Source organism: Hypanus sabinus, chromosome 6, assembly GCF_030144855.1.
Source record: "Hypanus sabinus isolate sHypSab1 chromosome 6, sHypSab1.hap1, whole genome shotgun sequence".
In the NCBI taxonomy this organism is placed as follows: Eukaryota; Metazoa; Chordata; class Chondrichthyes; order Myliobatiformes; family Dasyatidae; genus Hypanus; species Hypanus sabinus.
In genome coordinates, this window is record NC_082711.1 from 160,957,278 (window position 1) to 160,983,265 (window position 25,988).

The 25,988-nt window shown below is 39.5% G+C and overlaps 1 protein-coding gene across 5 annotated transcripts in view; it reads left to right on the plus strand.

Moving 5' to 3' along the window:
• Nucleotides 1-25,988, plus strand: part of pipox (pipecolic acid oxidase) — an 82,749-nt gene that overhangs the window by 48,973 nt on the left and 7,788 nt on the right. The window contains exons 4-6 of one of the 5 annotated variants that reach the window (XM_059973304.1): nucleotides 9,692-9,844; nucleotides 14,049-14,204; nucleotides 16,526-16,843. In XM_059973304.1, the coding sequence (XP_059829287.1) occupies nucleotides 9,692-9,844; nucleotides 14,049-14,204; nucleotides 16,526-16,813 (597 nt within the window). In that variant the 3' untranslated portion in view covers nucleotides 16,814-16,843. Of the gene's footprint in view, nucleotides 1-9,691; nucleotides 9,845-14,048; nucleotides 14,205-16,525; nucleotides 18,890-20,228; nucleotides 20,305-25,988 lie in introns of those variants that run through there. The other 4 variants (XM_059973306.1, XM_059973302.1, XM_059973303.1 and 1 more) reach the window with 4 other exon arrangements.

Genomic DNA, 25,988 nt, shown 5'->3' on the forward strand with positions numbered 1-25,988 from the left:
TGCCTAAGACTTGGATTTCTCAACATGGAGCAGAAAACAAGTTAGTAAATCTGGCAGGAGCAAAGGATGTTGGGAATGGCGAGGGTGGAGTGCCGTGGTGGGGTGTGGGACTGGTGACAGGAAAGGCGTGCTGGAGCGTGGGTGTAGTGTGGGTGCAGCCATACCCAGCCCTAAGACTACAGGCGAGGTAATTTGATTCCAAACAATTGGTTTATTGATCATTACAGAGTGTCCCTCTGATGCCTCCTACTCCCTCCTCTCTCCCTTCCGCTTTTCCTACCCATTGTTCCCCTCTCCCTGCACCTTTCCCACAATAGAGACCCATATCAGAACCCGATTTACCACCACTCACAGATTTCATAAAATTTATTTTTTGCAGCAGCAGCAGCTCTGTGCTATACATAAAACTACTGCAGTACTATCCAAAAGTCGGCACCTTAACTTTGTACAATATATGATTAAGACTTTTACACAGAACTGCAGTGCTCGAGTTTCACAGCTAGAGTTTGTAATAGCATCTTGAAACACTGCAAGATCATTAAAGATTTCCTGGTATTCTATTTTCTACTCAGTGTTAGTTAAAGCCATATAAAAGAACACACACCCAACCAAAAGATGGAGGAACAGCAGGCCAAGCAACATCTATGGGAATAGTACAGTCAACATTTCGTGCAGAGATCCTTGAGCAGGTCCTGCTGAAGTGTCTCAGCCCAAAACATCCATAGATGCTGCCTGGCCTGCTGAGTTCCTCCAGCCTTTTGTGTGTGTTACTTGGACTTCCAGCATCTGCAGATTTTCTCTTGTTTGATATTGCCCACCATCTTATTGTTGCCTAATTGTGATCAACTTCCCCAGCATGCAAACTATATCCTTCCCATGGTAAGAACAGCATAGTGTGGCTGTTGAGGAAGAGGACTGCGATAGTAATTTTCTTTGGTCTCCAATCACTCTCCCACTCAAGTAATGAGACCTTGCAGCTGTTGCTTATGTATGTTCGATCTTTGGCGGTGATTACTGATAGGCGCACTTTTCAATTCCTGGTAACTGCAGATTATCCATTGGTTGCTCTACACTGGTGCACATACCCCACCAGCGTTGTGTCAGAAATTGGGGAAACCCTTTAAAAGTTCGGAGCAGAAGCAAAATGTCATTCAAGTTTTTACTTTTTGTGGGCTTTGAGTGTTAAATAATAATAGATTTCTGGTAGTGTATGTTAATATAGTGGTGTACTATGCTATGTAATGAAGCATAAGAACACTCATTTGTTTCCTTAATAATGATAAAGTCTTGGTTTGAGAGGCGTCATTAGATAAGCCACAATGCAGAAAACAGGTGCTTTTCCAGATGGAGAATGAGAGAACGTTGCCATTTTTATCTCTTTAGCTGCTAATTCTGTTTGCAATATACCCTGAGATTCAGGCAAGGCGAGGACTTACAGTATACCCATCTCAGCATGGGAGCCAAACACACTCCATATTACTGTTACTGATAAAGTGGCCACTTTATGTTCATGGTCTACTGCTCCTGCAGCCCATCCACTTCAGGATTTGATGCACTGTGCTCTTCTGCACACCATTGTGACACATGGTTCTTAGAGTTATTGTCGCCTTACTGTCGACTTGGACCATTCTCCTCTGCCCTCTCTCATTAACAAGTCTTTTTCTCCCACAGAACTGCCACTCACTGGATGTTTCTTTGTTTTCTCTGTAAACTTCAGAGGCTATTATGCCTGAAAATCCCAGTAGAGATCAAAAGTTTCTGAGATGCTCAAATCACCCTATTGGACACCAACAATCATTCCATGGTCAAAGTCACTTAAATGGTATTATGTTTTGTAACTCTAGAAAATAATTAAAGAGAAGCACTGGAACTGGGATATCTGTGTCCTTAGTTTTTCTTTCCCTTTTCTTTAGTGAGGTGTTCACATATGGCATGGTGCCGTAATGATGTATGCCATTTACATACTTCTTACATATAACCTGAAGTGAATAATGTAAACAAAGAAAGAATGTTTAATGAAACAATATATTTATGTTACTCAAATGTTACTGAAGTGTTGAATACACAGCAGATAACATTTCTTCAGCATTCTGATATTTGGTCTGAACAGTAACTAAAGCTCTTGGGCATGTCAGCATTCTTTTATCTGTTGAGTTGCTGCCACATGATTGTCTGATTCGTTATTTGCATTAATGAGCTGGTGTACAGGGTTGCCTAATAAAGTGGCCGCTGAGATTATACAATACACAGTTGAGATGAGGTTCGTTCTTTGTTTTTGAAGCAACTTAAATCATGATATAACCTTGTCTCATCTGCATCCACTCAAAGATACCGATAGCTTAAAAACTCTCACCGTGGCTCTTCAAAACAAGTCACAAAATGGAACAGATCCTTCAGCCCTTCTGCCATCTTGGGCAAAGTTTTGACATCATTAATCACAAAGGAATATAAAACACTTTTCCCCTAGTCTGAGTAGAAGGTTTCTGCAAGGAGATGCGAGATGTCTCAGAATGAGATATTTTCCAACAGTAAGTCCTGCCTGTACGGGATAATCTAATTTCATGCATAGCACCTGAGGAGAAAATTAACTACATTTTTAATCCACGGTACTAATACTGATCTTCCCCTTAGCTTTAGGTGATCACCAGATGCATTTAGGTTTGGAAGACAAGGACAATCGTACAAAATAGAGTTGTTGCCTTAGCTGTTAGTTATGTGGAAGGACCGCCCATGCTGTCTGAGTAGCGAGCATAATTTTAATTGGCTGTCCATTTATTCAAGAGGAATTTGCTGCAGCTCTTAGCTTATTTCACAGCTTTTAAGTTCCTCATTGTTTATGTTCTCAAGGATTATGGAGAAAGTACAGGATAATGGTGCAATGATCTTCCTCAATGGTGGATCAGAAATCTGCTCCAATTTCTTATGTTATTGACAGGACCTCTCACTGCATAATTTTAAATTGGAAAACTCCCATATGGCATAGGAGCAGAAGTTGGCCATTTGGTTCATAGACTCTGCTCTGCCATTCTATCATGGCTGATTTATAATCCATTCAACCCTATTCTCTGCTGCCTTCTCCCATAATCAAGAACCTATCAATCTGCACTTTAGGTATACTTAATGACTTGGCCTCCACAGACACTAATGGCCATGAATTCCGTAGTTTCACTACCCTCTGGCACAAGAAATTCTTCCTTATCTCTGTCTCCATATTCTGAGGCTGAGCTATAGGAAAAATCCTCTCCATGTCCACTTTGTTTATGCTTTCCAATAAGATTCTTTTCTTTTTGATTAAACTGCAGTGAATACAGGCACAGAGCCATCGAGCATTCCTCATACATTAACACTTTCAGTCTTGGGATCATTTTCGTGAACCTCCTCTGGACCCTCTCCAATGCCAGCACATCCTTTCTTAGAAAAGGGGCCCAAAACTGCTCAGAGTACTCCAAAAACAGTCTGACCAATGCTTTATAAAGGCTCAGCATTACATTCTTGCTTTCATATTTTATGTTTCCCTGGAAATCTAACAAAGTGCAAATCACATTTCTTTACATTTAGTTCATGGGTACTGTGCCTAAGTTTGCTACAGTTAAAAAAATGCAAGATTTAGTTTAGGGATGTGCAGCTTTCCAGCAATGGAAAAGATAAAGGAAGATAAGATGGGATGGAAGTTCAGCATCACTGGCTGTCGGTTCTTATTGTGTGTTGAGACCATGAGAACTGTGGCGAGAGTTCCATCTGCAATGATTGTTTAAAAAAAATGCTTCGGTATGGAATGTTTCACCCTTCTCCTTGACAAAGGAATTGCAACAGTGTCAGTGGGGAGTTGTGGTCATTAGTCGTTAAAACAGGGATACTGCAAATGCAGAGGAACAAGACAATGTCTGCTTGTAACCATTCATCTTGGTTTCATTGCAGTGACACTTCAGAGTGTTTCATTTTACTCAAAGCACGGTAATTTTCAGAGAGATTGTTTCGGTTCAGCCATTCCGACCAGGCAATCTATGCTTACCAGAGATGTGCATATTTGTGCTTTTACGGCATGTTGTGTAACAAATCTGGCAGGGCTGCCACGTTATAGAATGCTTTTGACTTTCACATGTACTTTATTAGATTCGCCTGTTGTTAGGTACATGGATTATGACCAAAGGAAAAATGGTTGGAGTCATTTAGCACTTGGTGCAAGGGTGTTTAATAGGTGTGTCAAAAATCAAACTTGCAGAAATCAGTGAAAACAGTGAAAAGAAAGCTGCCAATATTTACAAAAAGGTATTTACCAGAAAACATAATATTAACTGCAGACTTTGCAAACTTTGTAAGTCAAATATGAACTCCTGGCAGCCCCTATCTCTCTCTTTCTCACTAAGGGTAATGATTTACACATGCAGACATACCAACTTTAATTACTAACAAAGTTCACTTAAGAGTTACACATGAGTTAGAATGTGACACTCCCCACAATGTAGTTACAATCATATTACAAAATAGAAGTATCTACCTTACATACAATATAAAAGCAACTGTTGTGTTCTTTATATTTATAAGTACCGTGGGTTACTAATAAAAAAACATCTTCTGGAAGAATAGAACTTCTATTTAATAACAACCACGACGTGCTTACAATGCCATATTTGTTCTTGATCTTTCTATCATTCCTGCGTGTGCTCAGGACTCTCTCCAATCATGTTCTTACACGTTATATCACCACATCTTCCTTTCCTTAAAAAGAAAAAACAATTAACAACATTGGCCAGAGCAACTGCATAATTTATCATGTCTCTATCATTCTCTCTGGGGGTTTACAAACACGAGTAGACCCAAGTGGTTCACATAGTTCTTGTGTTTCATTGTTATTTCCATGATTTGTCTGGTCTGCATCAGTTAACTGAAACTCTGAAGTTGGCTGTTTTTTGAGGTCTTTGCAATTTCTTCTTAACACTGCTCCTTCTTCTGTTTGAACCATGTATGATCTGGGTCGTCCTTCTTCAAGTACTGTAGCTTTCTGTGTCCACGTGTTCATTTTGTCCTGTATCCTCACTTCATCTCCTTGGTGCAGTTCAGGGAATGGATGAGAACATCTGTCAAAGTATGTTTTCTGCTTTGCTTTGTGTTCATCTTTCCACCTTTTCACTTGTTCACCTCCCTCTGTTCTCAGAAGGCTCTCATCTATTGGCAGATTGGATCTCAAACAGTGTCCCATCAAGAGCTGAACAGGTGAAAATCTACATTCAAGTGGAGTACTGTGATACGCTAACGAAGCTTTATAAAAATCATGTCCACTATATTTTGCTTTATGCATCAGTTTCTTGATAATTCCTAACGACTTTTCAACTAATCCATTGGACTGAGGGAAAAATGGACTAGATGTGTATAAACAAAGCCCCATTCATGAGCAAAATGTCTCATACATTCACCATTGAATTATGGACCATTGTCTGTGAAAACTTCATCAGGTACACCATGTCTGAAAAAAACTAATTTCATGCATGTAATTACATTCTCTGCCGTGATTCTGCTCAGACCACACACTTCAGGATACAATGAGTAGTAATCTGTTATTAATAGATAATCTTTGTTGTCAGTTACAAACAGATCAACATCTACCGTCTGATAAGGTCTCTGAGGACTAGGATGTGGATGCAGTGGCTCCTTAGGGTTGCTAGGTTGGTACTTAAGGTATATTTGACAAGAAGACACCAATTCTGCAATTTCTTGCTTCATCCTGGGCCAAAACATCACTTCCCGTGCCCTTCTCTAACATTTTCAATACCTAGGTGGCCTTCGTGAATTTTCCCAAGCATTTCTTTTCGGAGACTTTTAGGAATCACAATTCTGCTACCTTTGTACAATATCCCATACACAACTGAAAGTTCTGATCTGTGGTTCCAATATTCTTGTACTTCTGAGGTACAGTCATGCTTATTATCTGGCCATCCATCCACCATCACTTGTATTACCTGAGTGAGAATTTTGTCTTTCTTTGTCTCAAGACGCTGCAGTTCCAATTTTTCAGGAGCAACAGGTACAGTTTCTGTGATCATATCAACAAATGCCTGAACATCAACAGCGTCCCTGTGACTGTCTTTTGTTGTTGGATCCACAGCTCTGGAAAGTGTGTCAGCTGTGTACATGAATTTTCCAGGTGTGTATGACACACTCAGTGCATGTCATTGTAATTTGATCATCATTCGCTGAATTCGCAAAGGTCAGTCGCTTAAAGGTTTGTTAAACAATGCAATCAGAGGCTTATGATCAGTTTCAACATTAATAGACTGCCCTGACACAAACTGATGAAATCTCTCACGAGCAAACATTAATGCTGAGCAATTCTTTTTCAATTTGGGCTTTGCTTGTTTCTGGGTCAGATGATGAACGAGATGCATATGTCACTGGTAGCCATTCCTTATCATGTTTCTGGAGTAATATTGCCCCTAAGCCTGCTTGAGATGCATCACATGAGATTTTGATGGTCTCTCAGCATCATAGAATTTCAACACAGGTTCTTTAGTGAGCACTTTCTTGAGATTTTGCCATGCCCTCTCCTGTTCATGATTCCAGCTCCATTCGTTTTTCTTTTCTGTTAGCTGCCTCAATGGAGCAAGCTGTTCCAAAAGATTGTGTGTGAATTTTCCAATGTAGTTGACCATTCCCATGAACCTTAGAAATTCCTTTTTACATTGCGGTCTTGCCATGTTAACAATATCAGAAACCTTCAATGGATCAGGACGCATACCCTCATTGCTGATGATATCACCCACAAAGGTAATTTCAGTCACTCCTAGCTGACCTTTGTCTTTATTCAACTTCAGGTTTGCCTTGCGTATTGCTTTTAAGGCTTGTCTGAGTCTGGCGTCATGCTCTTGTTTAGATGATTCACAAACAATAATATCGTCCATGGAAGTATCCACACCCTCAATGTGAGCAGGTAGCATGTGAATGGTTTTATGGTACACTTCAGGAGCTGATGCAATTCCAAACAGAAGCCAAAGAAAAAATATCAGGCAAAAGGAGTGTTAAAGGTACAAAACTTTGAACTCGGTTCATCTAATTTAAGTTGCCAGAATCCAGAGGATGCATCTAATTTACTAAAGTACTTTGCATTAGCAAACTGTGACATAATTTCTTCATGAGTAGGCAATTTGAAATGCTCTCTATTAATGGCTGGATTCAAGTCTCTTGGATCTAAGCAAATCCTCAGTTTTCCATTTTTCTTATCAACATTGACAAGCGAATCGACCCATTCAGTTGACTCATCAGTTTTTTTATGACTTGCAGCTGTTCCATTCTGTCAAGTTCTGTTTTCAGATGATGACGTAATGCAAAAGGCACTTTTCTACATGGATGTACTACGGGTGGCACTGTATTGTTGATTTTAATCGTGTGCTTTCCTGGAAGACAACCAAGCCCTTTGAACAAGTCCTCATACTCTTTCACCAAGTCACTGTGTTCTGACTCTGTGTCACTGTCCAGGACTAAGACTCTTTTCACCAAATTCAGTCTCTCATAGGCATATAAACCAGTACTGACTATACATTTTTTGGCACCACCACAAATGAAAGCATGTGAACAATACTTCTGTGTGATACTTTTGCCACACATCTTCCTTTAACTGAAATGTCTGCACCTGAACACCCAGTCATTTTTATATTTGTCTTACGTAACTTTGGTCTTAAACTCAGATTCTGCAAAAACAGATACTTATGCTCCAGTATCCAGTTTAAACAGAATAATGTTTTGGTTCACTTGCAGTGGAATAGTCCAGTCGTCCTTACATTGTTTGTTTTCACAAAGCACAACAATATAAAACTCCTTACATTCATTTTCAAGCACTGTATTTACGTGTTTTATTTCCTTTCTTCTTCTGCAACAGCATGAAACATTATTACTCTTACCACAGTCGTTGCACATTTTCCCATACACTGGACACAGTTCTGGCAGATGCTGCCGCCCACAGCGATCACATAACTTTTTTCTCTCAGATGATGTCTTGCTCACTGTTGGTTTTGTTGTTGTTTTATTATTTTTTTCTAATACGTCTGCACTGGTCTACGTTGCAGCTCTCAATGAAAAGTTCTTTAGCCTGTGATGTCACGGTTTCCAAAGCTTTGCGAGCATCAAAGCTTTTTCCAAGTCTAAGTCTTGTTCTCTTAAGTCTTTCTGTCAGACCATTATCCAGAATGCCACAAACAATTCTGTCTTTAATGAGACAGTCTGTCAGTTTTCGAAACTCACATGTTTTCCTCCAGTGTCTCAACTTAATAGCATATTGATCAATAGTTTCACCAGCTGTCTGCATACACGTAAAGAATCTGTGCCACTCATACGCCACATTATGCTTCAGTATACAAAATGCTTCAAATTTGTCCATTATTGATTTTTAACCTTAAATGATCTCCATTTTGAAAAATAAAATGATTGTATACCTCAATTGCATCATCACCTATTGTGGAGTAGAAGCGCAACTTTCGTTTTTTCCCGTTTTTTTTATCCGCATCGATCGCCAATAAATACAATTCAAAACGTTGCTTAAATTTTCTCCAGTTCTCAGCTACATTCCCAGACAATTGAAGTGTCAGTGAAGGCTGCATACCTTCCATTGTAAAACTGTTAGCAACACCAAACAAGTTCGAACTCTTCTTTCAGAAAATTATCTTCGATTCTGCGTGTTAGGAAACATTTTATTCTTCCAGACCAACTTCTGACACCATGTTGTGTTCTTTATATTTATGTATACCGTGGGTTACTAATAAAGAAACATCTTTTGGAAGAATAGAATTTTATTTAACAACAGCCAAAACGTGCTTACAATGTCATGTTTTTCTCAATCTTTCTATCATTTCTGCACTTGCTCAGAACTCTCTCCAATCACGTTCTTACACATCATATCACCACAGCAACATGTATGCATTACTAAAGAAATGGAATATTCTGCCGTTCATGGTGGAAAAGCCACCATAAAGCCCACCCCAGCGCATCAACTCAGTTTAGGATCCATTATAAGAACATACCAGGGAAGAGATTGAAGTGCATGCACTCAGCAAACAACAGCAGAATGACAAGCAATGCTTGTGTGTGTGTGTAAGGAGTGTGTTTACCAAGTGTTCTCTGCCACACCTGTACACCTCATGAATGCAAATAACTGATCAGTCAATCATGAGGCAGCAATCAGTGCACGAAAACATGCGCACATGGTCAAGAGGTTCAGTTGTCATTCAGACTAAACATCAGAATGGGGAAAGAATGTGATCTCAGTGATGTTTACCATGGAATGATTATTGGTGCTAGATGGGATGCATTGAGTATTTCAGAAACTGCAGATCTCCTGGGATTTTCATGCACAGCAGTCTCTAGAGTTTACAGAGAATGGTGCAAGAAATAGAAAACATCTAATGAGTGGCTGTTCTGTTGTGAGAATGCCTTGTTAATCAAAAGAGTTCAGATGAAAATGGCTACATTGGTTCAAGCTGAAAGTGAGAAGAAGAAGAGCATCTCTGAATCTACAACACATCAAACATTGAAGTGGATGGGCTGGGAAGACCTCAGATGTTCGCATGTGCACACACTTGCTCCCTAGCTTCTGTATTACCCTGTGTTTCTGTCTGATCTCTCATGAATATGTTGTTGTGCAGCAAAATCATGTGTTTCATTTGAGAGTTTACCATCTCATTTACCATGTTTGTAATCTTGCTAGACCCTGAGGATTGTTGTTTGCTACTGGAAGGAGAAAGTCCCTGGAACATATGGAATTTCCAAAGGGTTTCCGTGCTTTTTAAGGATGATCAACAGTTCATTTCAACATCATTTCTATGGACTTCCTTCTAATGAATACCCAGGACTTATGAAGGTTAGTACATGGTGATTGTTCTTTATTTTGCTGTGAAGCCCATTGAAATTACAGCTCTGACTGTAGATCTGAAATAGCTGATAAATCCTCGGTAGAGAAAAAAATGGCATGTCTGCAAAGAGTAGAAACAAGTACTATATAGATATGAACATAGTGCTTAATCACACACAAATCTAAATGGATTGATGAATGTGGAGATATGACTACTATTTGGCATCTGACTTTATAATGGAGAACAGATGAATATGTACTTGACAGAAATAGAATTTCACCCTAGACTTAAACTGTTTTATTGGTTTTTCTTGAGTCTGAGAGTAATAGTTCATGTCACATAAAAAGTGATTTTTTTCCCCCATTTTATTGTCTTTTTATATATGTTTGGCCGTACAGTTTAAAATTGGACAGATGACTAAGATCCCACCACCACCAGACAACTTAGTTCAACTTGAGTGTTAATCCCTCTACAAATATTCTGAATACACTCAACGGTGTTACAGATTATTAAGCTATACTTTTATTACAAATACTTAACTAAACTAAAGTACTTGCCATAGTTCTTCTTCTTTGCTTGCTTCTGTCTCTCCAGGTAATCCCAGATGTTGAGATCAGGGTAAGGTGGATGCTATACCATCTGAAACCATGAAAAAACAAATCTAGAGTGTCTTAAGTAAGATGTTTGCCTGGCACTGTAGTGCTCTGTCTGATAGATTGGGCAGAACATGCTTTGAAATGACTGACTACATTAACGCCTCCTTCGACTTCAGTTCAACTAAGTCTGTTCTTCAGAGTGCAACCAGTTTGGATGTTCAGACCTCCTGCTCCTTAGTCCCGTTTTGCACAATATGAACACACAATCATTTCCTGACTGGCTACCTCACCCATGCTGTGCCATTATATCTTTACTGTTAACATCTTGGCCTCAACCGTCAGTGTCCGAGGTGAAAGTATCTCAGCTAAATCACCTGTGGTGATATTTAACAGACTACTCATTGCCTGTGAATTGTAAACTGTCTTTAATTGTGGTAATGTGAGATGGAACAATCCGAGGTTCTTGCTACTGATCGTCTAAGGTTATACACTTATCTTTGAATGAGATGTCTTTTTTTTTATTTATTAAAATAACATACAATGTGGAATAGCCCTTCAAGCCACACTGACCAGCAATCCCCTGATTTAATCCTAGCCTAATTATGGGACAATTTACAATGACTGATTAACCTACCAACCAGTATGTCTTTGGGCTGTGGAAGGAAACCAGAGCACTCGGGGGAAACCCACATGGTCACAGAGAGAACGTACAAACTCCTTTCAGGACAGAAGCGGGAATTGAACCTGAACTGCAAAGTGTTGTACTAACCACTACGCTACCATGCCGCCCACTTCCTGTATAACCATCTAGAGCTGGAAGGATAATTCCACTGAATATTGCTATCCAATGTTCAGCTTATGCTCCTCATGTTTTTGTTTGTTTTAAAGAATATACATTGAAGCTTTCTCTAAATATAATTGTGTAGATATTAAGGAAGAAAGATTTTTTGAATTTATTCATTTACAGGATGTGGGTGGCGCCAGCATTTATTGCGCATTCCTTATTGCTCTTGAGAAGGTGGTGATGAGCTGCCTTCTTGAACCGCTGCAGTCCCTGAGGTGTGGGTACACCCACAGTGTGGTTAGGGAGGGAATTCCAGGATTTAGACCCAGTGACAATGAAGGAACAGCGATATGTTTCCAAGTCAGGATGGTGAGTGACTTGGAGAGGGATTTTCAAGTGGTGGTGTTCCCAGGTATCTGCTGTTCTTGTCCTTCCAGATGGTCATAGCCGTATGATATCAGTGCCCTATACAGTAAAATTAGATAATTTTTGAAAAATTATATGTGGAGATTCACTAAACACGTGTGTGCACACTCACACCTACCTGCACACATCTGTGCACACACACTAAATAAAAACAAAATCCAGCTTTTATATTGCCAATACTTAATTTCCTTATCATGTATGTCATGTAAAGGGAGAAATAAAAATCTTTGGTTGTTTACAAAATTATTACTTATGACACATTGTTGCCAGTACTGCTTTTCTACAGTCAGTTCTTCAGGCCATGTTTATAATGGAAATGGTAGACCCCGATGATCCTCTCATGCTTCAGTACATCTGTTACTAGAGAGGTGCTGTAGCAACTTGATTTTGCATCACCTAATGCTGCTGCTGATGAATTTTTCACCCCAGCCAGCTTTCCTCTGATTTTTAAATTGCAATCTAGCCGTAAATGTTTAAAAGTAAGTATTCCGATAACTAGAAGAAAGTTACTATTGAAAACAGGATCTCAGTTGACCTCAGCTTTGCAAAACAGTACTGACTTCTGGTTTGGGTGTCTGTATGCAATCCCCCAAGAAATCAAATGTGTAGTTGTGTGTATGAGCATTTTATTAACTTGTTTAGAGATACAGCACAGTAACAGGCCCTTCTGGCCCAATGAGCCTGCACTGCTCAATTACACCCATTTGACCAATTAGCCTACCAAACCGTACGTCCTTGGAATGTGGGAGGACACTGAGGTACCTGTAGGATACCCACATGGTCACAGGGAGTACGTGGGAACTCCTTGCAGACAGTGGCGGAATTAAACCCTGGCCATTGTCGCTGTGATAGTGCCAGCACAAGTTGAGCATGTTACGCAAGCATGTTTGAAATATTTATGAATTGTCATTGGACGTTAGAGAGTTAATGGCAGTGGCTTTGAACACACTTTCTTCTGAGATTAATATTTAAATCCATTCCTGATGAATAAGATGGAAGATTCACATTCTGCGAGCTGAAAGGATCCTGAATGTAAATGGGGTGGGAAGCCCCAACTCATTTCATTGCTGGGGTTGACCCAGACTACAGATTTCTTCTCCACAGTGAGACACCAAATTGACTGTTTTACTCAGAAAAGCAATAAATGTAATTGGTGTGGGAAATAAAAGTGTTAGCGTTCTACACTTTTCTCTGAGGTTGGAATTAAGGCTTGTTGGAGAAGATTTGCTGTGTATAATATTGGTAAGGAAATGTTCAATGAAATACCACCTTGACTGCAAGAAGCATGCCAAGGCATTCATTCTTTATAAACCATTTCAATACTCACACATAGCTTGTAAAAAATAAATGTTTTTACATAATTCACAGGCTAAAAATAGACAGAGGCAACTTGGCAATGAAGCACCCAAGATGAAAGGGTATCTAAACCTGTTTCATGAGGAAGGTAGAATTATTAATTCAAAAATAAATTCTGCGAATGCTTGAAACTTCTGGTATGTGAAGAGTTAATAGCTCTGTCGCTTTGATTATCACACATTACATCATTTTACACCAACAATCAAAATCGACTTGAACATTTGCCCTTGCTGCTGGAATTCGTTGCAGTAACTATTTCTGTATGACAGAGGAATGTTCAAATACTGTATTTAGCCAAAATACAAAGCAGCTCCACTTCTGCTATGGTTGGATACATTCCCAGTAAACTTCCTGTTTCAGGAAAAATTGCCCGTACATATAGCAGCCTGAATCTGATTCGTTTTCTGCATCTGTGGTAATGAGCTGGAGTCTCCACAGCGACAGTGATTGAGTGAAGTTCTTTTACAGCCTGGTTGTTGGGTGAGACTTCTCACCTTGCTCATATCTGACAGCTGAGCTCGCTCGTTGTGCAGCTATCTGTCAAAAGAACCACTAAGTGACATTAGTTTTAACAAGTTGAGAGTCCAGTATGGATAGCTTCTCCCATCAAATTGTTTTGGGTGGAGGACTGCAATTGGATCTTGAGTGTCTCCTTGATAATTGTACATATTTTTGATGTGGAGCTGTGTTTTTACTGTCTTTCGGAAGACATCATTCCTGACGGTAAACAGGATTGCACAGAGAATGAGAATGCCATTGTCTCATTCCTAGGCCAGACACATGAGCGCAGCAATCATTCATGGGATAAAAATTGCTGCCATCTGTTAGCTTGAAGAGCCCGGAGGGAATTCAGATGGTGTAGCTATTAACTGTACCTTATTTACACTACGTGTGACTTAGAGCAATGATTAGTCCAAAGAAGTGGCATCATGGTGGTTTGGCTTGAAAGAGAAAATGAGGAATATACTCTGTACACACGCACGTTCTTATCAAAGGCTAATTAAGTATTTCAGATAACCTTGACTATTAAAAAAAAATCCTCCTTTTCAGGTATGCTACCATAATGGAAATGATGCTGACCCAGATGAACGTGACATCACTTTTCGACTGCCTTCCCAGGATGTGAACCTTTTAAGTGACTTCTTATCTAAAGAGTTTCCCGGTTTGGATCCCAAGCCTGCTGTTATTGAATACTGCATGTACACAGTAACGTATCCATTTCCTTAACTATAAGTAGCCGGAATGACTTTTAAAAATAAGTAGACATCTGTGTTGCTTTGTGATTCTAAGAATCTACATTTCTTTGAATTGCAAAAGCAAGAATAATCCCTTATAAATATTAATGTAAAAATTACTCTCTAAAGCCAGGTACTGGTGGTTTGGACTCTTTTGAAGCCTTCATCAAAGAACTTTAAATTCCATCTATGACTAAAATCAGCGCACAAAATGTTGGCATTTGGATCATTGCTGATTTCAAGTTTTGAACTGCATTCTGCCTTATTACTTCTTCAAAAACAATGCAATTCCTTTTTTTCAATATGCTGTATTAAAGCTGCAATTAATATGCAAATACAGTCCTTTTATTTATATTAGTCCACAAGGATGATTGGGAAAAAAAATTAATTGCTTCTTTCCAGTAGAGTAGGAGTAGCAGTTGTTTATTCTGACCTTGTTCCTCCATTTAGCCAGATCATAGCCTAACTTTGTATATCCAACATGGTTAGAAATAAATATTTACGGCAACAGAATTAACAACTAAAAAGCATTACATGCCTTTTGCAGGAGTTCCAAACTTACATATGTCTATGTTTCATGCCAATTCCTGAAAGGCAAGGGTCTAATTTGTAGGCCATGGCTCCTCACCCTCAACTTTCTAAACATGAGAGTGTTTCTCTCTTCAATGTTATCATTTCCTTAATGTCATGAACATATAATTGAAACACCGTTTTTGATTAGAGAAGAGGATGTTGATTTGTGTAACCTTCCCTCATAATTTAGTTCTTAGAATTCAGGTATCTTTCTGGTAAATCTTCTCTTCCTCAAGGTCAGTGTACACACAGTGGCCATTTTATTAGGCACACCTATTAGATAAAGCACCTGCAGCCCATCTGCTTCAAGGTTCAACATGTTGTGCATTCAGAGATGCACTTCTGCACACCACTGTTGCGGATCTGTAACATGTGGTTATCTGAGAAGCTTGGACCAGTCTGGCCATTCTCCTCTGACCTCTCTCATGAGCAAGGCATTTTTGCTGACAGAATTTCTGCTCCTCGGATAACTTACTTGTTTTTCGTTTTTCATACCAATTTCTGTAAACCATAGAGATAGTTGTGTATGAAAATCCCAGGTGATCAGTTTCTGAGATATTCAAAGCACCTTATCTGGCTCAAACAATCATTCCATAGTCAGTCACTTAGATCACATTTCTTCCCCATTCTGATGTTTGGTCTGAACAACAACTGAACCCCTTGACCATGTTTGCATGCTTTTATGCATTGAGTCTATGCTACATGATTGTCTGATGAGATACTTGCGTTAACAAGCAGGTGTACCTAATAAAATGGCCACTAGAGTATTATCCCAAAGTGGCTGTACTCAAGACTGTATTACATAACTAATGTCTGTTGTGGTGTTTCAGATAATTTTCAGAATTTGTCCTTCAGGTGGATCGTGAATCCCATGATGTACTAAGATCCCAATGTATCTTTTGACTTGCACTGTTTCCATCACATTTCCAGTTTAGAAAGTGTTCTTTTCAGTTTTTGAATCAAAAATTAATTGTTTTGTACATCCCAAATTGAAATTCATTTGCCATAGTTTTGCCCAATTGAACGAATTTATCAATATCTTTATAATAGATTGCTTTTGCCCACTATGCTTAAAATGCAATCTACCTTTGTGCCATTGGCACACCTGGGTACATGCACCTTTCAGTCCTGCCATTCAAGATGTTTATTAATGATGAATGATTATGGCCCCTTCTGATGCAGAAGTGGTTGCACTCAACCTGTTTGATTAGTTGCTCTTTATTCCTGATCTCAGTCTCAGACTGTTCGACCAATTTTTTGGTCAGGACAATAATTTACATAGTGTCTATAGACTTCAACTGTAACTGAGGAGCTTTATGAAATACCCCCTATAAAAACAACATTGATTTTAAAAACATGTTCTGGCCAATCTTTAAACAATTCCATCAAACCCATCAGACACAACTACACTGTACAAATCATTTCTGGCTCTGTATGATCTTTCGGAGGTTTTCAGGTCCAGCAGTCAATCTGTCCTTAATTATACCCATGAGTGAATTCCTGACAACAAATGAGCTGAGTGGCAATTCCTTGTTACCTTCCTTAGAAAGTGGGATTGTTTTCTAAAATAAAGAAACCAATCCTGAATCAATCAAACTTTGGGAAATAATAGTTATGCTGAACTCTCAATGAATTCTTTAAAGATCATTTTATACAAATATTGGTGCATAGTAATTATTTTAAATACCCATGATGTCTACACTCTTATTTCTAATGCAGACACTACTGAAGGGAACATTTTTGCTTTTGACTTCCATATCCATATGTTGGACTTCAATTGAAATACCTCTTGGATCGGAACAAAATATGGCTCATCTCATCAAGTACAATGTTGTTCTCAATTATATTGACCTTGTTTTACCTTCTATATTGAATTGTCCCTGTATTTATTTTCATTTTGCCCTTTGTGCCTCACATATTTGTCTAAAGTATAATTATTTGAGCCACAGATTTGAACTTACACTCAGTGGCCACTTTATTAGGTACAACTGCTCATTATGCAACTGAATGCATAAAAGCATGCAGACATGGTCAAGAGATTGATGTTGTTTAGACCAAACATCACAATGGGAAAGAAATCTAAGTGACTTTCACCGTTGGTGCTAGATGGGATGGTTTGAGGATCTCAGAAACTGCTGATCTCCTGGGATTTTCATGCACAATGGTCCCTAGGGCTTACAGAGAATGTTGCAAAAACCAAAGAAAAAATCCAGAGAGTGGCAGTTCTGTGGGTGAAAATGCATTGTTAATGAGAGAAGTCGGAGGAGAATGGCCAGACTGGTCAAGTTGACAGGAAGGTGACTTTAACTCAAATAACCAAGTATAACAATAGTGGTGTGCAGAAGAGTATCTCTGAATCCATGACATGTTGAAACTTGGAAGTGGATGGGATACAGCGGCAGAAGGCTATGGACAGTTTATTAGGTACAGGGGGTACTTAATAAACTGGCCACTGCAAGTATTCGTTTGAACCTGTGTATCACTTACACTATAGATATCTGCTTTTACCCATGGATCAGTATTATGCCCATTAGAATTTGATTCTAATGATTACATTTCTAACAGCACTACTAAAATCTCTCTTCCCTTCTTATTATTCCCCTGAACTAGTAATCTTAATGTTTGCTAAGACTGTGTAATAATACAATTTTAGCATCACATCTGATAATTATCTTTGTTGTCCTTTGAAATATATACTGAAAACAAATTGGAAGTAGGTGAATAAGAAGACTGATTTAGTTTCAGAGTTCCAAAGATGTTCTGAAGAATGTTTTGTAAAATAGTACCGTCTCATCAGTTGTTTCTACTGATACCATTGCCATTGCATAGCAGCATGGTGATGCTTGCTAGCATTGATTCAATGGCTGCACTTCATTTTTACAGCATATCAAGTGCCACAAGCAAGATATTGTAGAACAATGAAATATTTATTCAATTTGAGCACTAGGGAAAACTTAAAATTTAAAATAGTGATTCATGGAGGTACTATTTTCTTCTGAGGAAGAAGGAATTGTAATTATTTTCTGCCTTTCCCAACCTCACCATGCTTTATTGCTAATGAAATATTTCTGCAGTATAGTCGCTGTTGAAAACTTGGCAGGCAGTCTGTGCAAAGCGAAGCCTCACTAACAACAAGATAATGACTAAATAATCAGTGTTAGTGCAACTGATTGAAGAACTGGCCAAGACTCTATGGGTAGGTTGCCTGTGCTTTATTGCTGTGGGATCTTATCTGTCCACCCGAGAGAGCAGACAGAGCCTTAGCTTAGAGTCTGACTCAAATTTAATACATATAGACTCACATTTTGATTCTTGAGGCTATATTTTGAACCAAATAGACATATTTCTCTGGCAAACAGCAATGATAGATATGAATTTTAAGAAAAACACCCAGGAAATCATGTCGAAGACCCATTTTCCACCATTATCACCCTCTCTCATTTCATAACATCACTTAATTTGGAAACTGAATCTGCTGTCTGTTTCGCTAAGAAGCAGTCTTTGTCTAGTAGTTCATATTTTAAAGTTGGCTACCATTCAGACTCACAGAGCTTATTGATGATTTGATATGCTTTGATTGAATAAATGAATCAACTATTTGATATCAAATACATTTTTAGAAAGTAGTTTAAATTTTTAGGTTAAAACAATGTAAGCAGAATGGGCTGAGCAAAGGGGAGAAATACTTAGTACTCTGCATCAGGTGGGCATCTGAAATACAATAGCCCAATTTGTCCTTTGGTCACGCTGTCTTCAATTGTGTTCCAACATTAAACATGCTCTTTCTAGCAGCTAGACAGAAGAGTCAATCTTTTATGTGGAGGTGACACTCTGATGATTATTGGGCCATGTACAAGGAAACCATTGTAATTCCCTGCCAAGTCCAAGTTGCTGGGAATAGGAACTAGGATCAGGAATGTCATTGAGATGTATATCCTCCATTATATTTTTAATGTCTCTATGAGAGGGGCTATTGGAATAAAATTCAGGATTGCTCCTCAAGAAACCAAAAAACATCCTAAAGTAGCCAAGACGTATAAAAAAGCTGGATGAACTCAGCAGGTCGGGCAGCATTCGTTGAAAGAAGCAGTCAACGTTTCGGGTCGAAACCCTTCATCAGGACGAAAGAAGGAGGGGGCAGGGGCCCTATAAAGAAGGTGGGGGGAGGGTGGAAAACCAATCAGAGGAAAGATCAAGGGGTGGGGGAGGGAAAGCAGGGAGGGGATAGGCAGGAGAGGTGAAGAAGGAATCTAAGGGGAAAGCACTTTGGGTAGTAGAAGAAGGCAGAGTTATGAGAGGTGATAGGCAGCTAGAAGAGGAGACAGAGCAGAGGTGGGATGTGGAAGGGAGAGGGAGGGAATTACCGGAAGTTGGAGAATTCGATGTTCATACCAAGGGGCTGGAGACTACCCAGACGGTATATGAGATGTTGTTCCTCCAACCAAAGTTTGGCCTCATTATGGCAGTAGGGATTATATGTAGACATTATATGTCCATGTATGGACATATCCGAATGGGAATGAGAGGGAGAGTTGAAGTGAGTGGCAGCCAAGAGATCCTGTCTGTTGCGGCGGACGGAGCGTAGGTGCTCAACAAAGCAATCCCCCGATCTGCATCGGGTCTCACCGATGTAGAGTAGGCTGCACCGGGAGCACTGAATGCAATAGCTTACCCCAACAGACTCACAAGTGAAGTGTTGCCTCACCTGGAAGGACTGTTTGGGGTCCTGAATGGTGGTAAGAGATGAGGTGATGAGGTCCTAAAGTAGCCTCTATCCTCACTGTCCCACCATCATCTAAACCAGTTCATTTTATGGTTGACATGTTCCCTCCGATCTTCGATTACTGTGTCATCATAGTACTTATTTCTGAGTGTGTCCTTGTTCACAACATAAAGTAAAAATATAATGTGACTTGTTATGCTTCTTGTGAATGAAGTCAATATAACAATAGCTTTGATATAAAAACGTATATGAAAAATGACTTTGAAATTTATCTCCAACTGCAAGCGTGAGAAATGTAAACCTTGGATTTGATGAAACTTGTTATGCAAGGTGGTGATGTATCCTTACTCCCACAGTCTGGAAGAAACAGGGGAGATGATAATTAAAATGCTCTAGGTTGCTTGTTCATTGTGTTCCCCAAGATCTCACTTCCATGGGCAGCTTGCGTATTTGCCAGGTTCAGAGGGAGATCTGACATCAGGCAGTTTTTTGAAACCTGCAGAGTAAAGTTTGACAAGGCACTTTTTGAGGAGGGAAGGGCACTTTACTCATTCACCTTGGCATTTAAGTTTCCAATCTCAAACTTCAGTAAAGTTCATTCCTTTATCAGATAACACATTGGGCAAGGTTGGATCTACTGGAGAAATAGCACTCAAAACTATGTTTTTCATATGGTGAATCCCATCTCTTCATTTACAGAGTACTCCAGACCTAGATTTCATTCTGGATCATCACCCCCATCACAGGAACATTATTATTGGAGCTGGATTCTCAGGTTGGTGCTATTACAGTGGTGATCTCAGTACATTTCTCACATGAATTCTTGCTGTACAGTAATGTGGACTTACTAACATGGAAAGGATTAATTCTGTTACTTTTTAAATAATATGTACCTATCAGAGCAGAATTATTTATTCTTAATTTGGAGAAACAAACATCTTCAGAGAGTCTAAGGGTAGAATTTTTTTAATAGATGATTTTGCAGGCATTTCTAAAAAAAAAAGGAGTGTTCTGTGAAAGGGACTTGGGAAATGGAGATAGTGAACAATAGCTGCACACCCAAGAAACAAATGATTTTAATTTTCATGAACATTAAATATACATTTGGAAAATATGTGTAGAAAGTGTGGTGGGGTTGAAGGAGAAACTAATATTCAGTGGTCCGGATTTATTTTCATCCTGACTGGGTAAGTCACAAAGTACTGTTAAATTTAAATGAAGGCAAACCCAACATCCAAAGTGATTTCAGCAGCCCGGGCAGCGTCCATGAGAGTAAAACCATTTTATGTTTCAGCCGGATGACCTCTCATCAGTACTCAGAAAAGTGAGACAAACAAGCACGTTTAAACGCTGTTGAGAATGGAGAGGGCTGGAGAAATATGCAAGAGAATCTATGATGCTGTCGGGATCAAGTGAGAAGGAACAGTGCAGATTGTCGAGTGTATGTGCTTATCTGCATATGAGTCAGAGAGAGAGAGAAAATAGTGAAGGCTTGTTAATCATAGCTCATGTAAAGTGAGGAACTGAATGAGGAATGAAGGGAGAGGAGAAGCAAAATAACAGAGCTGTAACTGTCAGGCACTGAACAATACTGTTGCCAGAAATCTGCATCTTAAAAACTGCTGGAAATGCACAACAGGTCTGCAGCATTCATGAAGTGAGAAAAATGGTTAACCTTGTACAATAATGAGCATTTAATCAGAACCAGCTAGGTCAATAACTGTTTATCTGAAACTGTTGAACCTTTTGCGTTGTAGTGCACTGAGTTGAAAGATGAGCTAGTATTCTTTGGGCTTATGTTGGGCATTGATTGTGGACTGTGAGGCTGAAGGAAGAGTTCAGAACAGGATTGCGATAGAGAATTAAAGGGCCGAACACCTGGACACTTGGGGTTGGTCTTGAAAACTGAGCAGAGCTGTTTTTAAAGTGTTTGCAAATCTGTATTTGGATTTCACAGTGCAGAATACATCGCATTGGGAGCACTGGATTGGATCAAGTACAGGTTACTTGCTGTTTCACCTTGAAGGATAATTGGGTCCCTAAATGGAAGGAATAGAAGAGGTGAAAGTTCAGCTATTGCCTCCCATATTATGTAGGAGATGGTGAGAGGAAGAGGCTGAGTGTGTGTTGATTCAAGAGTCCTGTTTGTTGGGAAGGGGAAAAGTGTGAAACTGTGTCTAGTGGTGACTTGGCTTTGAAGGTGGTGGAGATAATGATCCATTGACCATGGAGGCTGGTGGGGCAGAAGGATAGGACCATGGGACCCTATCCTTATCCTGTGTTTCAGGAGAGGGGTTGAGAACAGGAATGAAGGAAATGGGACTGGTGAGATGTGACTGTGAGCCCTTAAGTGAGGAGCAGCTATTATTAGGTTAATAAAATGTCTTGTGTGGAAAATTGCATCTTCAGAACAAGAACGATGTAGTTAGGCAAACCCAGGAGAATGAAAAGGGGAATGTTGAATGGAAGGAAATGTAGTCAAGATAGCTTTGGGGGTCTTGGGAATACAGTGGAATCTGGTTAATTGGGACATATCAGGACCAATGCATTTTGACCCAATTAACCAAAGTTTCATGGAAAGACAAACTATCATTTAACTAAATAACAAATTATGTATTTAAATGAAACACAGAACAAATTACAATCCTACCAAAACTACTACAGTTTGATAAAACTGTGTATTAGATCTTAATTGTTATTAAGGAAATCATTCAGTGTATGCTGATGTGTAATTTTTATTAACTGTAAATGAACAAAATCATCAGAGAGACCTAGTCTAGATAGTGGACTGCCTTCATGCAGTGCTTTTGAAAATTGCATCCTCCAGATCTTCATTTTCACTGTAATATTGAAGATGATTATCAATACCTTCACATGCTTCATTTTACCTAACTTGTTGAATAAGTGCAATCACTTAATTTTCACTGCTGGCCGTTTCTGGCATCTCAAGCCTGAATGCTTGAAACCACGGTGAGCAAAATAGTTCTGAATTAACTTAATGTTTATTGCTCCCCAACTATCAGTGTCAAAACTCACTGCTTTTTGAACAAAAAACACACGCAGCTGATACTATTTAAAAACTGTTCACTCAAAACACAGTAGAGTGTCTAACGGCTACATGACATGCACGTGACTGACACTACTGAGGAAATGTTCTGCAATGGTTTACTGTCCCAATTAAGTGGTAATGTGTCCCAAATAAATGAATGGAATTTAGCTATTTTCTCAATTTGTTTTTGTTCTTTAAGAGTTGTCTCAAATAAGTGGCTGCCTCTATTATCTGATGACCCAATTAACTTGAATCCCCTCTGTTGTGTATTTAATATTTAAGTAATATTTGAGTAACCTTATGGATATTATTATTATTATTATTATTTAATCCTTTTTGCTCCTTATGGAGCATAGGGCCTCAACAAAAGTCCTCCACTTCCTGCGATCTCTAGCAGATGTTTTTGTAGTCTCCCAAGTTTGGCCGGCGGCTTTCAGTTCATCCAAAAGCCTATGCCTCCAGGTTTGCTTTGGGCGACCTCTTCTTCTCTTCCCTTGTGGATTCCATTCGAGTGATTGTCGAGTGACATTCGACTGGCTGTTCCTCAAGGTGTGACCGACCCATCTCCACTTCCTCCTCCTTATCTGGAATACAATGGGCTCTTGGTTTGCTCTCTTCCATAGGTCTAGATTTGACACTCTGTTGTACCACTTGAGGCGGAGGATTTGCCGGAGGCATTTGTTGAGAAAGGTCTGGATCTTGTTGCAGCTGGTGTTAGTGATTCTCCATGTTTTGGATCCATATAGCAGGATGGCTTTCACATTGGAGCTGAATATACGGAGCTTAGTTTTGACAAAGATGGCCGTAGATCTTCAAACAGGTTGCAGGGTTGTGAAGGCATGTTGGGCTTTTCCGATCCTTGCTCTGATGTCCTCATCTGTACCTCCTGATTTACTGATTTTGCTTCCGAGGTAGGTGAATTTGTCTACATCTTCAACTATTTGTCCTTCATTCCATAATGGCTCCTCTTGTTATTAATGCGTAGAACTTTGGTCTTCTCCTGACTGATCTTAAGGCCTACTCGCTGTGAGGTCTCTCCCAAGGAATCTACTTTCTTCTGCATATCTTGAAGCGGGTGTGAGGGAAGAGCGAGATCATCTGCAAATGCCAGGTCTTCCAATTTCCCTGTTAACGTCCACTGGATGCCTCTCTCTGAGCCAGCATAGGCTGTTCTTGTAGCCCAGTCGAGTACCACAAGAAAAAGTAGAGGCGACAGCAGGCATCCCTGTCTGACTCCAGTAGTGACCAGGAACTCTTTGGACAGTCTCCCATCATGGATGACCCTGCATGAGAAGCCATCATAAAGCTGTTTGATGATATTCACAATCTCTTCCGGTACACCATAGTGTCGTAAGATGCTCCACTTTGACTTTCTGTCCAGGCTGTCAAATGCCTTCTCAAAATCAATAAAACACACATATAGAGGAGTTTGCCATTCTATTGTCTGCTCCACAATGACTCTAAGTGTAGCTACCTGGTCAATGCATGATCTCTCTTTCCTGAACCCTGCCTGCTCATCTCTAAGTCTTGGCTCATCTCTACTGTATTGCTTTTGTAATGCTCTGGTTCATATTTTTACTGTTATGCTGTATGTATTTCATTTAGCAGTTCTGTTTTCAGCTTGTTTGGGTTATTGTTGAAGGTAAGAGATGAAGAGAAATGTGTGCCATCCAATTAGGATCGTCGAATTAAGTGAGGGGTACCAAGGCTGGGCTTGGGGCTTTTGTTCAAGAGGCAATGAAGAGTGAGGATGCAGGATTTGACCCGGAGCAGGACCGTGATTCGACGAAGCCAGGGGCGAGATCAATTGAGGATTGGTGACTATGGAGAAACTTTGAGCTCCAACTTGTGCCCATTAGACTATTCCATTAAAATGGGCCCTTTTCTTTTTTTTGTTCTTTTCTAACCCTTTAGTTGAATTAAAATTCATAAATATAACTTTTTAATCATATACAGTTATTTTGTGGCACTAATTTGGAACAGGCTAGAAAATTGCACAGCATCCATACAAACAGGGACAGCACCTCAGTCTCACGAGTTTGATGGGGTCAGAGGTTGTCTTCCCTAGACTTCCACAGCCAAGGAAACCAGGGGGTTTTACGTTGTTTATATAATTCATTATGATTATATGTAAAAAATATGCATTCTATACATCAGGACACTATCGCGTGATATGCGGCACCTCTCAAAGTAAAAGATGAAGTTAAACTCAAATCTCTCAGCTCTCTTGTTTATCCTTTGAATTATTTTAATGTTTTAAAGTTACAAAACATAACAGTGGTGACACGGTGGTTTTTAAAAATGAACCTGAGGTGGCTACTAACCTGTTGAAGTGCAGTGAGATGTTTGAGTTTAAAAAGAAAAAGAGGTGCAGCATGTGTTTCTTCAGAAGGGGAGACATGATAGTTTTTTTAAAAAAGACAGTAATCATATGAATTACATAAATAGTGAGTACTGAGTGATAATAATCAATTAAAACAAAGCGAAAAGATAGACATTGGAAAGATAGATGCATTTGATTGCTCGGTAGGTAACTGGTTCATTTCGGCTGGTTTGGTTGGAGCAAACTGTATGTCCTTAAAGCCGATACACTCAGCAAAATCGGTACACTTTTTTCATTGGCTATTTAATTTGCTACAAAATACTATTCAATTACTTTGGGTGGTCATGCAGACTTAAGACAGTATGGGATCATTTCTGGTTTCCTTTTCAATCATCCCAGTTGTAAAAGAGATACTTTTGATTTGCGTTGGGGTGAATATGTTAACGGGCATGTCCCCTTTTGTAAATTTTTCAGGTATGTCCTTTTCTAAGTGCAAACTGGACAATCAATCAGCATTTTCATGATTAGTTGTCCTCTTGAAATTATGTCCTCCAAGAGACAGAGAGACAGAGTTCATCTCTGCATTCGTGCTGCTGCTGTTAGTGGAACATCTTTCTGTGAATTGAAAATGGACACTTGTTGAATCATTCTTTGAGTCCATAACCTTCTAATCTTTTTTAACACTGTCTTGAGATTTTGTAGGCAATTCTTGTCAGCCTCACCAGCAACAATTATGTCATCCAGGTAACATAGTGCCTGGGTAGCTTTGCAGCACCTGGTCTGTAGCTTTCTGCCAGGGTGCAGGTGCAGGTGCTACTTCAAAAATAAGCCTATTATAGTGACAAAGACCTTTGTGGATCCTTATGGTGAGAAACACTTTGGATTCTTCTTCCATCTCCATCTGTAGGCAGGCTTCAGCTAAGTCCACTTGCCAAAGGCTTTTCCTCCAGGAATGTTTGCAAAAATATCCTCTATCCAGGGCATACTGGGTTGATGGTGTTCTTAAAATCATGAGAGATCCTGACAGACCCATCAGTCTTAGCTATTGGGACCACTGGATCTGCACATGAGATCCACTCAGCCTTGG